The sequence below is a fragment of the Bufo bufo genome, chromosome 4 (genome assembly GCF_905171765.1).
Source record: "Bufo bufo chromosome 4, aBufBuf1.1, whole genome shotgun sequence".
Taxonomy (NCBI): domain Eukaryota; kingdom Metazoa; phylum Chordata; class Amphibia; order Anura; family Bufonidae; genus Bufo; species Bufo bufo.
The window spans coordinates 530,290,361-530,304,739 of record NC_053392.1 but is presented as its reverse complement, the minus strand read 5'-3'; the positions used below and the strand labels follow the sequence as shown (position 1 = coordinate 530,304,739).

Sequence of the window (14,379 nt, the reverse complement as noted above, 5' to 3'; positions counted from 1 at the left end):
GACCTATTCAGAGGACAGGACATCAGTATGAATCCGTTTTTCTGAGCTGACAGGAGTTTAGAGATGAGGGCTACAGATCCAGCCATAAGGACAGCTCTACATAATAAAAATAAATTGCCCCAAAGGTGTCCATAGACTTTAAACCAAGGCTCAGGAGCCAGGCAGTGATGCCTAAGAGTGTGTTCACATAGGACATATACACTGTGGATTTGTGTGCGGTAAATCAGCAGCATATTACTGTACCAGCAAAGCTGATGAGATTTTAGACGTCTGGTGCGTGCGGTACATGGCCATTTAGGCTCCATTTACACGTCCGCAATTGTGGTCCGCATTTGTTCCGCGGACCCATTCATTCTCTATGGGGACGGAATGGATGCGGACAGCACACAGTGTAGCATGTCCTATTCTTGTCCGCAATTGCGGACAAGAATAGGCAGTTCTATGGGGGTGCCGGCCGGGTGTATTGCGGATCTGCAATGCACTACAGACGTGTGGATGGACCTGAATGCTGTGGATTTTAACACGGATTTCACCCTCTGGAATACACAGGGGGACATTTGTGGCAAAACTGCAGCAAAATCTGCATTTAACTAAAGCTAGTTTCACATCTGCGACACATCAGCTCTTCGTCAGAAAAGGCCGCAAAATGGTCGGACAAAAGTGTTGGGTGTGGCGTTTTTTGTCCGGCTAAATCCTGGCATCCTTGCCGGGAAGCGGCCGCATCTCCTCCGGATCCCATTATAGTCAATGGGGTCCTGCAGAACTCCAGCAGGCTCTTCTCTGCCGGAGAGCTTTGCCGCATGGAAACAAGTCTAACACAGATTTTGCTCAGTGATTTTATTTATTTATTTTGCTGAATTTTCTGCCGCAAACTACATCCCGCGTGGACGTACCCTAGGGCTTGAGGCTGCCCTCTATCAGGGAGCAGATGACGGGGAAAGCATCTATGAAACGGTCCTACATGGTCTGGAGCTGATAGACTTTAGGTCCTTTCTTCAGCAGGTATCCCTGGTCATTAAGGGAACACACAAAACTTTCAAAGTCAGAAACCTGAGGGGAAACAAAACGGATAAAATTGGTGATGCAGCAATTCTTGTGATGTCGCCAATCACCATTACCAACTTAGGGAGAACATTAAAATCTACATCCAAGTCTGTAAATACTTTCCTTTTCTTGTCTTGTGTTCTCCTCCTTGGAATATGTTTCTATGCACCCTTAAGACCTTCATTTGATCTTACAGCTCTAATTCCCCCAACAATCCATGTATATGGTCCACATTTGTGAAAGCCAACACAGATTTTCTGCAGTAGAACTGATGTTTTACAGCTGCCTAGTGGACCAGAATCAAATAAATCTCACCCGCCTGCCGTGTAAACACGCGGTGCAAGATAAAAGCGGACATTCACGCTGGTGCATAGGGTAAACTCAGCATCAAAGTTCGCATCTCCACCTGAAGTGAAGGAGAGCATACCGCACAAGCACCGACACCCTCCATTCACCGCTATGGGCTACTTCCAGCCAGCAGTCACATAGTGGTGAATAGACAGGTGGCCGCACACCCGAACTCTGACAGGGAGCTGCGATCCGCCGCAGTTAACCCCTCCCAGGTTCTAGCCCGTAAGGAGGCTAATAGTTATTAAATAAAAAGTAAAAAAATATATATTTTTTAAATACAACGAAATATTAAGTATAAATCACCCCCTTTGCCAATTTTACATATAAAATATATAAACAATAAATAAACCTATCACATATCGCCACGTCCGAAAAGTCCAAACTATTAAAATATGAAAAATCTCTCCTATGCGGTGAACGCTGTAACAGAAAGAAAAGAAAAAAAAAACGCAATTTGCCATTTTTTTGTCACCTTGTCTCCCCCCAAAATAAGATCGGACTGTTCTATTTTGGGCCGGACAATCCATAAAATGCGGAATGCACGCAGCTTTTTTGGTGTTTTATTTTTTTTGCGTGGTATCGAGTATCGCAATACTTTTTTTGGTATCGAAATTGAATCAAAATTTTGGTATCGTGACAACACTAGCGTACACCATCTCCTCTTGCAGCAGATCGGCGGGGTTTACGGGTGTCGGACCCACGCCAATCTGATATTGATGACCTATCCTGAGGATAGGTCATCAATATTATAAAGCCCAAACAACCCCTTTAAAGTTGTTGTCCCATCTGGACATTTATGGCCTATCCACAGGATTAAACATCATATCTCAAGAACAGGGCGGGAATGGAGAGGAGGCCGCACATGTGTGGTTCTCTCCATTCACTGCTGACTGGCTATTTTTGGGAGTCTCATAGCAGGCAATGGAGAGCGAAGCGCATACACAGCCTCCTCCCATTCCCCGTTATGCAGGACACGGCCCTATGAGAGGATCCCAGAGGCGAGACCCAAGACAACACAAGATAAGTAAAGCAACGTATTTGTAAAGATATTTTACATTTTATATAGATTTAAAGGGGTTCTCGGAGAATGGAAACGCAATAGAGCCAGGCAGGGTGCAGTCGTTTAATAAAAACTGTCATTGGCATTGCAGGTTCCGAAGTTCCCACTGGAAGTGTGAAGAGATGTCTACATGGATGTCACCGCTCCATAGCCTCAGCAGTGATGTGTACATACATGGCACACAGCTGCCCTCACTGACAGTGTGGCATCAGTGAGATGCGATCAGATGTCACTTTACACTTGTGATCCACTGGGAGAACCCCTTAAGGAAATCTGCTATACATCTACGGTGGAAGCACACACTTTAAAGATGGTTCCTGCTAAGAATCTAAGCTGGTGCCATGTGCTCTATCCATTGTCCCTGGATGATACTGGTCCATTATGACACGCCAAGTGTTCCATCCATTGTCCCTGGATGATACTGGTCCATTATGACACGCCCAGTATTCCATCCATTATCCCTGGATGATACTGGTCCATTGTTACACGCCCAGTGTTCCATCCATTGTCCCTGGATGATACTGGTCCATTATGACACGCCAAGTGTTCCATCCATTGTCCCTGGATGATACTGGTCCATTATGACACGTCCAGTGTTCCATCCATTGTTACTGGATTATACTGGTCCATTATGACACGTCCAACGTTCCATCCATTATCCCTGGATGATACTGGTCCATTATGACACGTCCAGTGTTCCATCCATTGTTACTGGATTATAGTGGTCCATTATGACACGTCCAGTGTTCCATCCATTATCCCTTAATGATACTGGTCCATTATGACACGTTCAGTGTAACATCCATTATCCCTGGATGATACTGGTCCATTATGACACGTCCAGTGTTCCATCCATTATGACACGTCCAGTGTTCCATCCATTATCCCTGGATGATACTGGTCCATTATGACACGTCCAGCGTTCCATCCATTGTCCCTGGATGATACTGGTCCATTATGACACGCCAAGTGTTCTATCCATTGTCCCTGGATGATACTGGTCCATTATGACACGCCCAGTGTTCCATCCATTGTCCCTGGATGATGCTGGTCCATTATGACACGTCCAGCGTTCCATCCATTATCCCTGGATTATACTGGTCCATTATGACACATCCAGCGTTCCATCCATTGTCCCTGGATGATACTGGTCCATTATGACACGTCCAGTGTTCCATCTATTGTCCCTGGATGATACTGGTCCATTATGACACGCCCAGTTTTCTATCCATTGTCCCTGGATGATACTGGTCCATTATGACACGCCCAGTGTTCCATCCATTGTCACTGGATTATACTGGTCCATTATGACACGTCCAGTGTAACATCCATTATGACACGCCCAGTGTTCCATCCATTGTCCCTGGATGATACTGGTCCATTATGACATGCCCAGTGTTCCAGCCATTATCCCTGGATGATACTGGTCCATTATGACACGCCCAGTGTTCCATCCATTGTCACTGGATTATACTGGTCCATTATGACACGTCCAGTGTAACATCCATTATGACACGCCCAGTGTTCCATCCATTGTCCCTGGATGTTACTGATCCATTATGACACGCCCAGTGTTCCATCCATTGTCCCTGGATGTTACTGGTCCATTATGACACGCCCAGTGTTCCACCCATTATCCCTGGATGATACTGGTCCATTATAACACGTCCAGCGTTCCATCCATTGTTACTGGATTATACTGGTCCATTATGACACGCCCAGTGTTCCATCCATTGTCCCTGGATGATACTGGTCCATTATGACACGCCCAGTGTTCCATCCATTGTCCCTGGATGATACTGGTCCATTATGACACATACAGTGTTCCATCCAATGTCCCTGGATGATACTGGTCCATTATGACACGTCCAGTGTTCCATCCATTGTCCCTGGATGATACTGGTCTATTATGACACGTCCAGTGTTCCAGCCATTATCCCTGGATGATACTAGTCCATTATGAGTCGCCCAGTGTTTCAGCCATTATCCCTGGATGATACTGGTCCATTATGACACGTCCAGTGTTCCATCCATTATGACACATCCAGTGTTCCATCCATTGTCCCTGGATGATACTGGTCTATTATGACACGTCCAGTGTTCCAGCCATTATCCCTGGATGATACTGGTCCATTATGAGACGCCCAGTGTTCCATCCATTGTCACTGGATTATACTGGTCCATTATGACACGCCCAGTGTAACATCCATTATGACACGCCCAGTGTTCCATCTATTGTCCCTGGATGATACTGGTCCATTATGACACGTCCAGTGTTCCATCCATTGTCCCTGGATGATACTGGTCCATTATGACACGCCCAGTGTTCCACCCATTGTCCCTAGATGATACTGGTCCATTATGACACGTCCAGTGTTCCATCCATTGTTACTGGATTATACTGGTCCATTATGACACGCCCAGTGTTCCATCCATTATGACACGCCCAGTGTTCCATCCATTGTCCCTGGATTATACTGGTCCATTATGACACGCCCAGTGTTCCATCCATTATGACACGTCCAGTGTTCCATCTATTGTCCCTTAGTTGATACTGGTCCATTATGACACATCCAGTGTTCCATCCATTGTCCCTGGATGATACTGGTCCATTATGACACGCCCAGTGTTCTATACATTGTCCCTGGATGATACTGGTCCATTATGACACGTCCAGTGTTCCATCCATTGTCCCTGGATGATGCTGGTCCATTATGACACGCCCAGTGTTCTATACATTGTCCCTGGATGATACTGGTCCATTATGACACGCCCAGTATTCCATCCATTGTCCCTAGATGATACTGGTCCATTATGACACGCCCAGTGTTCCATCCATTGTCCCTGGATGATACTGGTCCATTATGACACGTCCAGTGTAGAGTTGTTGCGATACCAAATTTTTGATTCGGTTTCGATACCATGAAAAAGTATTGCGATACTCGATACCATTCGATACCACGCGAAAAAAATAAACAAAAAAAGCCACGTGCATTCCTCATTTTTAAAAATGGCGAATCGCGCAGTTTTTATTTTATTTTTTCTGTTCCGGCATTCACCACCTAGATTTTTTTTTTATATTTTAATAGTTTGGACTTTTCTGACGTGGCGATGTAATATGTTTATTTATATATTTTATATGTGAAATTGGGAAAAGGGGGGTGATTTATACTTCATATTTTAGTGTTTTTTTTTTTCACTTTTTATTTAATAACTATTTCCCCCCTTAGGGGCTAGAACCTGGGATCTTTCATCCCTTTTCCTATTCACCCTGATAGATCTCTATCAGGGTGAATAGGACTCCACACTGTCCCTGCTGCTCTGTGCTTTGTGCACACAGCATCAGGGATGTTACCATGGCAACCAGGGCTTCTGTAGCGTCCTGGCTGCCATGGTAACCGATCGGAGCCCCAGGCTTACACAGCTGGGGCTCCGATCAGAAGCTGCCACTGCACCACCAATGAGGGGGAGTGGAGAGGTCCCTGTGGCCACTGCCACCAATGATTTTAATACTAGAGGGTTGAGAGGGGCCGGCGCACTGTGCCACCAATGATTTTAATGGGATGGGGGGATTGAGGGGGGGGGCACACTGCACCACCAATGATTTTGGACCACCGCTGATCGCAGCTCCCTGTCAGGGGCAGGGTGCCGGCAATGCGATTCTGCTGCCGGCACCCGCCTCCTGTATGTGTTAAAGACTGACTACTGTATATGAGTCCAGACTTTCACTATTAGGCCACACAGAGCGGCGCCCAGCGATGTCTCAGCACTCACCATTTAGTCCTGGGCGCCGCTCCGTTCGCCCGCAGTGCCCCATTACTGTCTCCTCTCCTGCTCCACATGCTGCTGATTACTATCGGAGCGATGGGAGGAGACATCAGCTTCACTAGTGGGCGTTCCTTCTCCCTGGCTGTAGCGCTGTCCAATCGCAGCGCAGGGAAAAGGAACGCCCACTAGTGAAGCTGATGTCTCCTCCCATCGCTCCGATAGTAATCCTATCATTGGTGGCGCAGTGCGCCCGCCCCTCCTCCGCCCCTCTCTTCTCATTGCCGCCCCTCCTCCACCCCCTCTCTTCTCATTGCCGCCCCTCCTCCGCCCCTCTCTTCTCATTGCCGCCCCTCCTCCGCCCCTCTCTTCTCATTGGTGGCAGCGGCAGCAGCACAGGGGGAGGGAGGACAGCTTCCTTCTCCCCGTGCTGCTGAGAGAGAACATGAGCGCGCCGATAGCAGCGCTCATGTTCAGAGATACTAGACTGCGCAGCAGCGTATCCCAGTATCGAAAAAACGGAAATCCCGGTATCGTATCGATACCGGGACAAAAGTATCGATTGGGTATCGAAATTTCGATACCCGCAACAACCCTAGTCCAGTGTTCCATCCATTGTCCCTGGATGATACTGGTCCTTTATGAGACGTCCAGTGTTCCATCCATTGTCCCTGAATGATACTGGTCCATTATGACACGCCCAGTGTTCCATACATTATGACACGCCCAGTGTTCCATCCATTGTCACTGGATTATACTGGTCCATTATGACACGCCCAGTGTTCCATACATTATGACACGCCCAGTGTTCCATCCATTGTCCCTGGATGTTACTGGTCCATTATGACACGCCCAGTGTTCCATCCATTATCCCTGAATGATACTGGTCCATTATGACACATCCAGTGTTCCATCCATTATCCCTGGATGATACTGGTCCATTATGACACGTCCAGTGTTCCATCCATTGTCCCTGGATGATACTGGTCCATTATGACACGTCCAGTGTTCCATCCATTGTCCCTGGACGATACTGGTCCATTATGACACGTCCAGTGTTCCATCCATTGTCCCTGGATGATACTGGTCCATTATGACACGTCCAGTGTTCCATCCATTGTCACTGGATGATACTGGTCCATTATGACACGCCCAGTGTTCCATCCATTATCCCTGGATGATACTGGTCCATTATGACACGCCCAGTGTTCCATCCATTGTCACTGGATGATACTGGTCCATTATGACACGCCCAGTGTTCCATCCATTATCCCTGGATGATACTGGTCCATTATGACACGCCCAGTGTTCCATCCATTGTCACTGGATTATACTGGTCCATTATGACACGCCCAGTGTTCCATCCATTGTCCCTGGATGATACTGGTCCATTATGACACGTCCAGTGTTCCATCCATTATCCCTGAATGATACTGGTCCATTATGACACGTCCAGTGTTCCATCCATTATGACACGCCCAGTGTTCCATCCATTGTCCCTGGATGATACTGGTCCATTATTACACGCCCAGTGTTCCATCCATTGTCACTGGATGATACTGGTCCATTATTACACGCCCAGTGTTCCATCCATTGTCCCTGGATGATACTGTTCCATTATGACACGTCCAGCGTTTCATCCATTGTCCCTGGATGATACTGGTCCATTATAACACGTCCAGCGTTCCATCCATTGTTACTGGATTATACTGGTCCATTATGACACGCCCAGTGTAACATCCATTATGACACGCCCAGTGTTCCATCCATTGTCCCTGGATGATACTGGTCCATTATGACACGTCCAGTGTTCCATCCATTGTCCCTGGATGATACTGGTCCATTATGACACGCCCAGTGTTCCACCCATTGTCCCTGGATGACACTGGTCCATTATGACACGTCCAGTGTTCCATCCATTGTTACTGGATTATACTGGTCCATTATGACACGTCCAGTGTTCCATCCATTATCCCTTAATGATACTGGTCCATTATGACACGTTCAGTGTAACATCCATTATCCCTGGATGATACTGGTCCATTACGACACGTCCAGTGTTCCATCCATTGTCCCTTAGTTGATACTGGTCCATTATGACACGTCCAGTGTTCCATCCATTATGACACGTCCAGTGTTCCATCCATTATCCCTGGATGATACTGGTCCATTATGACACGTCCAGCGTTCCATCCATTGTCCCTGGATGATACTGGTCCATTATGACACGCCAAGTGTTCTATCCATTGTCCCTGGATGATACTGGTCCATTATGACACGCCCAGTGTTCCTTCCATTATCCCTGGATGATGCTGGTCCATTATGACACGTCCAGCGTTCCATCCATTATCCCTGGATTATACTGGTCCATTATGACACGTCCAGCGTTCCATCCATTGTCCCTGGATGATACTGGTCCATTATGACACGCCCAGTGTTCCATCCATTGTCACTGGATTATACTGGTCCATTAAGACACGTCCAGTGTTCCATCCATTGTCACTGGATTATACTGGCCCATTATGACACGCCCAGTGTTCCATCCATTATGACACGCCCAGTGTTCCATCCATTGTCCCTGGATGTTACTGATCCATTATGACACGCCCAGTGTTCCATCCATTGTCCCTGGATGTTACTGGTCCATTATGACACGCCCAGTGTTCCACCCATTATCCCTGGATGATACTGGTCCATTATAACACGTCCAGCGTTCCATCCATTGTTACTGGATTATACTGGTCCATTATGACACGCCCAGTGTTCCATCCATTGTCCCTGGATGATACTGGTCCATTATGACACGCCCAGTGTTCCATCCATTGTCCCTGGATGATACTGGTCCATTATGACACGCCCAATGTTCCATCCATTGTCCCTGGATGATACTGGTCCATTATGACACATACAGTGTTCCATCCAATGTCCCTGGATGATACTGGTCCATTATGACACGTCCAGTGTTCAATCCATTGTCCCTGGATGATACTGGTCTATTATGACACGCCCAGTGTTCCAGCCATTATCCCTGGATGATACTGGTCCATTATGACACGTCCAGTGTTCCATCCATTATGACACATCCAGTGTTCCATCCATTGTCCCTGGATGATACTGGTCTATTATGACACGTCCAGTGTTCCAGCCATTATCCCTGGATGATACTGGTCCATTATGAGACGCCCAGTGTTCCATCCATTGTCACTGGATTATACTGGTCCATTATGACACGCCCAGTGTAACATCCATTATGACACGCCCAGTGTTCCATCTATTGTCCCTGGATGATACTGGTCCATTATGACACGTCCAGTGTTCCATCCATTGTCCCTGGATGATACTGGTCCATTATGACACGCCCAGTGTTCCACCCATTGTCCCTGGATGATACTGGTCCATTATGACACGTCCAGTGTTCCATCCATTGTTACTGGATTATACTGGTCAATTATGACACGCCCAGTGTTCCATCCATTATGACACGCCCAGTGTTCCATCCATTGTCCCTGGATTATACTGGTCCATTATGACACGCCCAGTGTTCCATCCATTATGACACGTCCAGTGTTCCATCTATTGTCCCTTAGTTGATACTGGTCCATTATGACACATCCAGTGTTCCATCCATTGTCCCTGGATGATACTGGTCCATTATGACACGCCCAGTGTTCTATACATTGTCCCTGGATGATACTGGTCCATTATGACACGCCCAGTATTCCATCCATTGTCCCTAGATGATACTGGTCCATTATGACACGCCCAGTGTTCCATCCTTTGTCCCTGGATGATACTGGTCCATTATGACACGTCCAGTGTTCCATCCATTGTTTCTGGATGATACTGGTCCTTTATGACACGTCCAGTGTTCCATCCATTGTCCCTGAATGATACTGGTCCATTATGACACGCCCAGTGTTCCATACATTATGACACGCCCAGTGTTCCATCCATTGTCACTGGATTATACTGGTCCATTATGACACGCCCAGTGTTCCATACATTATGACACGCCCAGTGTTCCATCCATTGTCCCTGGATGTTACTGGTCCATTATGACACGCCCAGTGTTCCATCCATTATCCCTGAATGATACTGGTCCATTATGACACATCCAGTGTTCCATCCATTATCCCTGGATGATACTGGTCCATTATGACACGTCCAGTGTTCCATCCATTGTCCCTGGATGATACTGGTCCATTATGACACGTCCAGTGTTCCATCCATTGTCCCTGGACGATACTGGTCCATTATGACACGCCCAGTGTTCCATCCATTGTCCCTGGATGATACTGGTCCATTATGACACGTCCAGTGTTCCATCCATTATCCCTGGATAATACTGGTCCATTATGACACGCCCAGTGTTCCATCCATTGTCACTGGATTATACTGGTCCATTATGACACGCCCAGTGTTCCATCCATTGTCCCTGGATGATACTGGTCCATTATGACACGTCCAGTGTTCCATCCATTATCCCTGAATGATACTGGTCCATTATGACACGTCCAGTGTTCCATCCATTATGACACGCCCAGTGTTCCATCCATTGTCCCTGGATGATACTGGTCCATTATTACACGCCCAGTGTTCCATCCATTGTCACTGGATGATACTGGTCCATTATGACACGCCCAGTGTTCCATCCATTGTCCCTGGATTATACTGGTCCATTATGACACGCCCAGTGTTCCATCCATTATGACACGTCCAGTGTTCCATCTATTGTCCCTTAGTTGATACTGGTCCATTATGACACATCCAGTGTTCCATCCATTGTCCCTGGATGATACTGGTCCATTATGACACGTCCAGTGTTTCATCCATTGTCCCTGGATGATGCTGGTCCATTATGACACGCCCAGTGTTCTATACATTGTCCCTGGATGATACTGGTCCATTATGACACGCCCAGTATTCCATCCATTGTCCCTGGATGATACTGGTCCATTATGACACGCCCAGTGTTCCATCCATTGTCCCTGGATTATACTGGTCCATTATGACACGCCCAGTGTTCCATCCATTATGACACGTCCAGTGTTCCATCTATTGTCCCTTAGTTGATACTGGTCCATTATGACACATCCAGTGTTCCATCCATTGTCCCTGGATGATACTGGTCCATTATGACACGTCCAGTGTTTCATCCATTGTCCCTGGATGATGCTGGTCCATTATGACACGCCCAGTGTTCTATACATTGTCCCTGGATGATACTGGTCCATTATGACACGCCCAGTATTCCATCCATTGTCCCTGGATGATACTGGTCCATTATGACACGCCCAGTGTTCCATCCATTGTCCCTGGATGATACTGGTCCATTATGACACGTCCAGTGTTCCATCCATTGTCCCTGGATGATACTGGTCCTTTATGACACATCCAGTGTTCCATCCATTGTCCCTGAATGATACTGGTCCATTATGACACGCCCAGTGTTCCATACATTATGACACGCCCAGTGTTCCATCCATTGTCACTGGATTATACTGGTCCATTATGACACGCCCAGTGTTCCATACATTATGACACGCCCAGTGTTCCATCCATTGTCCCTGGATGTTACTGGTCCATTATGACACGCCCAGTGTTCCATCCATTATCCCTGAATGATACTGGTCCATTATGACACATCCAGTGTTCCATCCATTATCCCTGGATGATACTGGTCCATTATGACACGTCCAGTGTTCCATCCATTGTCCCTGGATGATACTGGTCCATTATGACACGTCCAGTGTTCCATCCATTGTCCCTGGACGATACTGGTCCATTATGACAAGTCCAGTGTTCCATCCATTGTCCCTGGACGATACTGGTCCATTATGACACGCCCAGTGTTCCATCCATTGTCACTGGATTATACTGGTCCATTATGACACGCCCAGTGTTCCATCCATTGTCCCTGGATGATACTGGTCCATTATGACACGTCCAGTGTTCCATCCATTATCCCTGGATAATACTGGCCCATTATGACACGTCCAGTGTTCCATCCATTGTCGCTGGATGATACTGGTCCATTATGACACGTCCAGTGTTCCATCCATTGTCCCTGGATGATACTGGTCCATTATGACACGCCCAGTGTTCCATCCATTGTCCCTGGATGATACTGGTCCATTATGAGACGCCCAGTGTTCCATCCATTGTCACTGGATTATACTGGTCCATTATGACACGCCCAGTGTAACATCCATTATGACACGCCCAGTGTTCCATCTATTGTCCCTGGATGATACTGGTCCATTATGACACGTCCAGTGTTCCATCCATTGTCCCTGGATGATACTGGTCCATTATGACACGCCCAGTGTTCCACCCATTGTCCCTGGATGATACTGGTCCATTATGACACGTCCAGTGTTCCATCCATTGTTACTGGATTATACTGGTCAATTATGACACGCCCAGTGTTCCATCCATTATGACACGCCCAGTGTTCCATCCATTGTCCCTGGATTATACTGGTCCATTATGACATGCCCAGTGTTCCATCCATTATGACACGTCCAGTGTTCCATCTATTGTCCCTTAGTTGATACTGGTCCATTATGACACATCCAGTGTTCCATCCATTGTCCCTGGATGATACTGGTCCATTATGACACGCCCAGTGTTCTATACATTGTCCCTGGATGATACTGGTCCATTATGACACGCCCAGTATTCCATCCATTGTCCCTAGATGATACTGGTCCATTATGACACGCCCAGTGTTCCATCCTTTGTCCCTGGATGATACTGGTCCATTATGACACGTCCAGTGTTCCATCCATTGTTCCTGGATGATACTGGTCCTTTATGACACGTCCAGTGTTCCATCCATTGTCCCTGAATGATACTGGTCCATTATGACACGCCCAGTGTTCCATACATTATGACACGCCGAGTGTTCCATCCATTGTCACTGGATTATACTGGTCCATTATGACACGCCCAGTGTTCCATACATTTTGACACGCCCAGTGTTCCATCCATTGTCCCTGGATGTTACTGGTCCATTATGACACGCCCAGTGTTCCATCCATTATCCCTGAATGATACTGGTCCATTATGACACGCCCAGTGTTCCATACATTATGACACGCCCAGTGTTCCATCCATTGTCCCTGGATGTTACTGGTCCATTATGACACGCCCAGTGTTCCATCCATTATCCCTGAATGATACTGGTCCATTATGACACATCCAGTGTTCCATCCATTATCCCTGGATGATACTGGTCCATTATGACACGTCCAGTGTTCCATCCATTGTCCCTGGATGATACTGGTCCATTATGACACGTCCAGTGTTCCATCCATTATCCCTGGATAATACTGGCCCATTATGACACGTCCAGTGTTCCATCCATTGTCGCTGGATGATACTGGTCCATTATGACACGTCCAGTGTTCCATCCATTGTCCCTGGATGATACTGGTCCATTATGACACGCCCAGTGTTCCATCCATTGTCCCTGGATGATACTGGTCCATTATGAGACGCCCAGTGTTCCATCCATTGTCACTGGATTATACTGGTCCATTATGACACGCCCAGTGTAACATCCATTATGACACGCCCAGTGTTCCATCTATTGTCCCTGGATGATACTGGTCCATTATGACACGTCCAGTGTTCCATCCATTGTCCCTGGATGATACTGGTCCATTATGACACGCCCAGTGTTCCACCCATTGTCCCTGGATGATACTGGTCCATTATGACACGTCCAGTGTTCCATCCATTGTTACTGGATTATACTGGTCAATTATGACACGCCCAGTGTTCCATCCATTATGACACGCCCAGTGTTCCATCCATTGTCCCTGGATTATACTGGTCCATTATGACACGCCCAGTGTTCCATCCATTATGACACGTCCAGTGTTCCATCTATTGTCCCTTAGTTGATACTGGTCCATTATGACACATCCAGTGTTCCATCCATTGTCCCTGGATGATACTGGTCCATTATGACACGCCCAGTGTTCTATACATTGTCCCTGGATGATACTGGTCCATTATGACACGCCCAGTATTCCATCCATTGTCCCTAGATGATACTGGTCCATTATGACACGCCCAGTGTTCCATCCTTTGTCCCTGGATGATACTGGTCCATTATGACACGTCCAGTGTTCCATCCATTGTTCCTGGAT

The 14,379-nt window shown here is 47.0% G+C and overlaps 1 protein-coding gene across 1 annotated transcript in view; it reads right to left on the bottom strand.

Annotated features, from left to right (window-relative positions):
• Positions 1 to 406: 406 nt before the first annotated feature.
• MCM8 (minichromosome maintenance 8 homologous recombination repair factor) overlaps positions 407 to 14,379 on the bottom strand; it is a 75,438-nt gene continuing 61,465 nt past the window's right edge. The window contains exon 18 of the mRNA XM_040429772.1: positions 407 to 1,050. Within this exon, the coding sequence (XP_040285706.1) occupies positions 958 to 1,050 (93 nt within the window). The 3' untranslated portion in view covers positions 407 to 957. The remainder of the gene's footprint in view (positions 1,051 to 14,379) is intronic.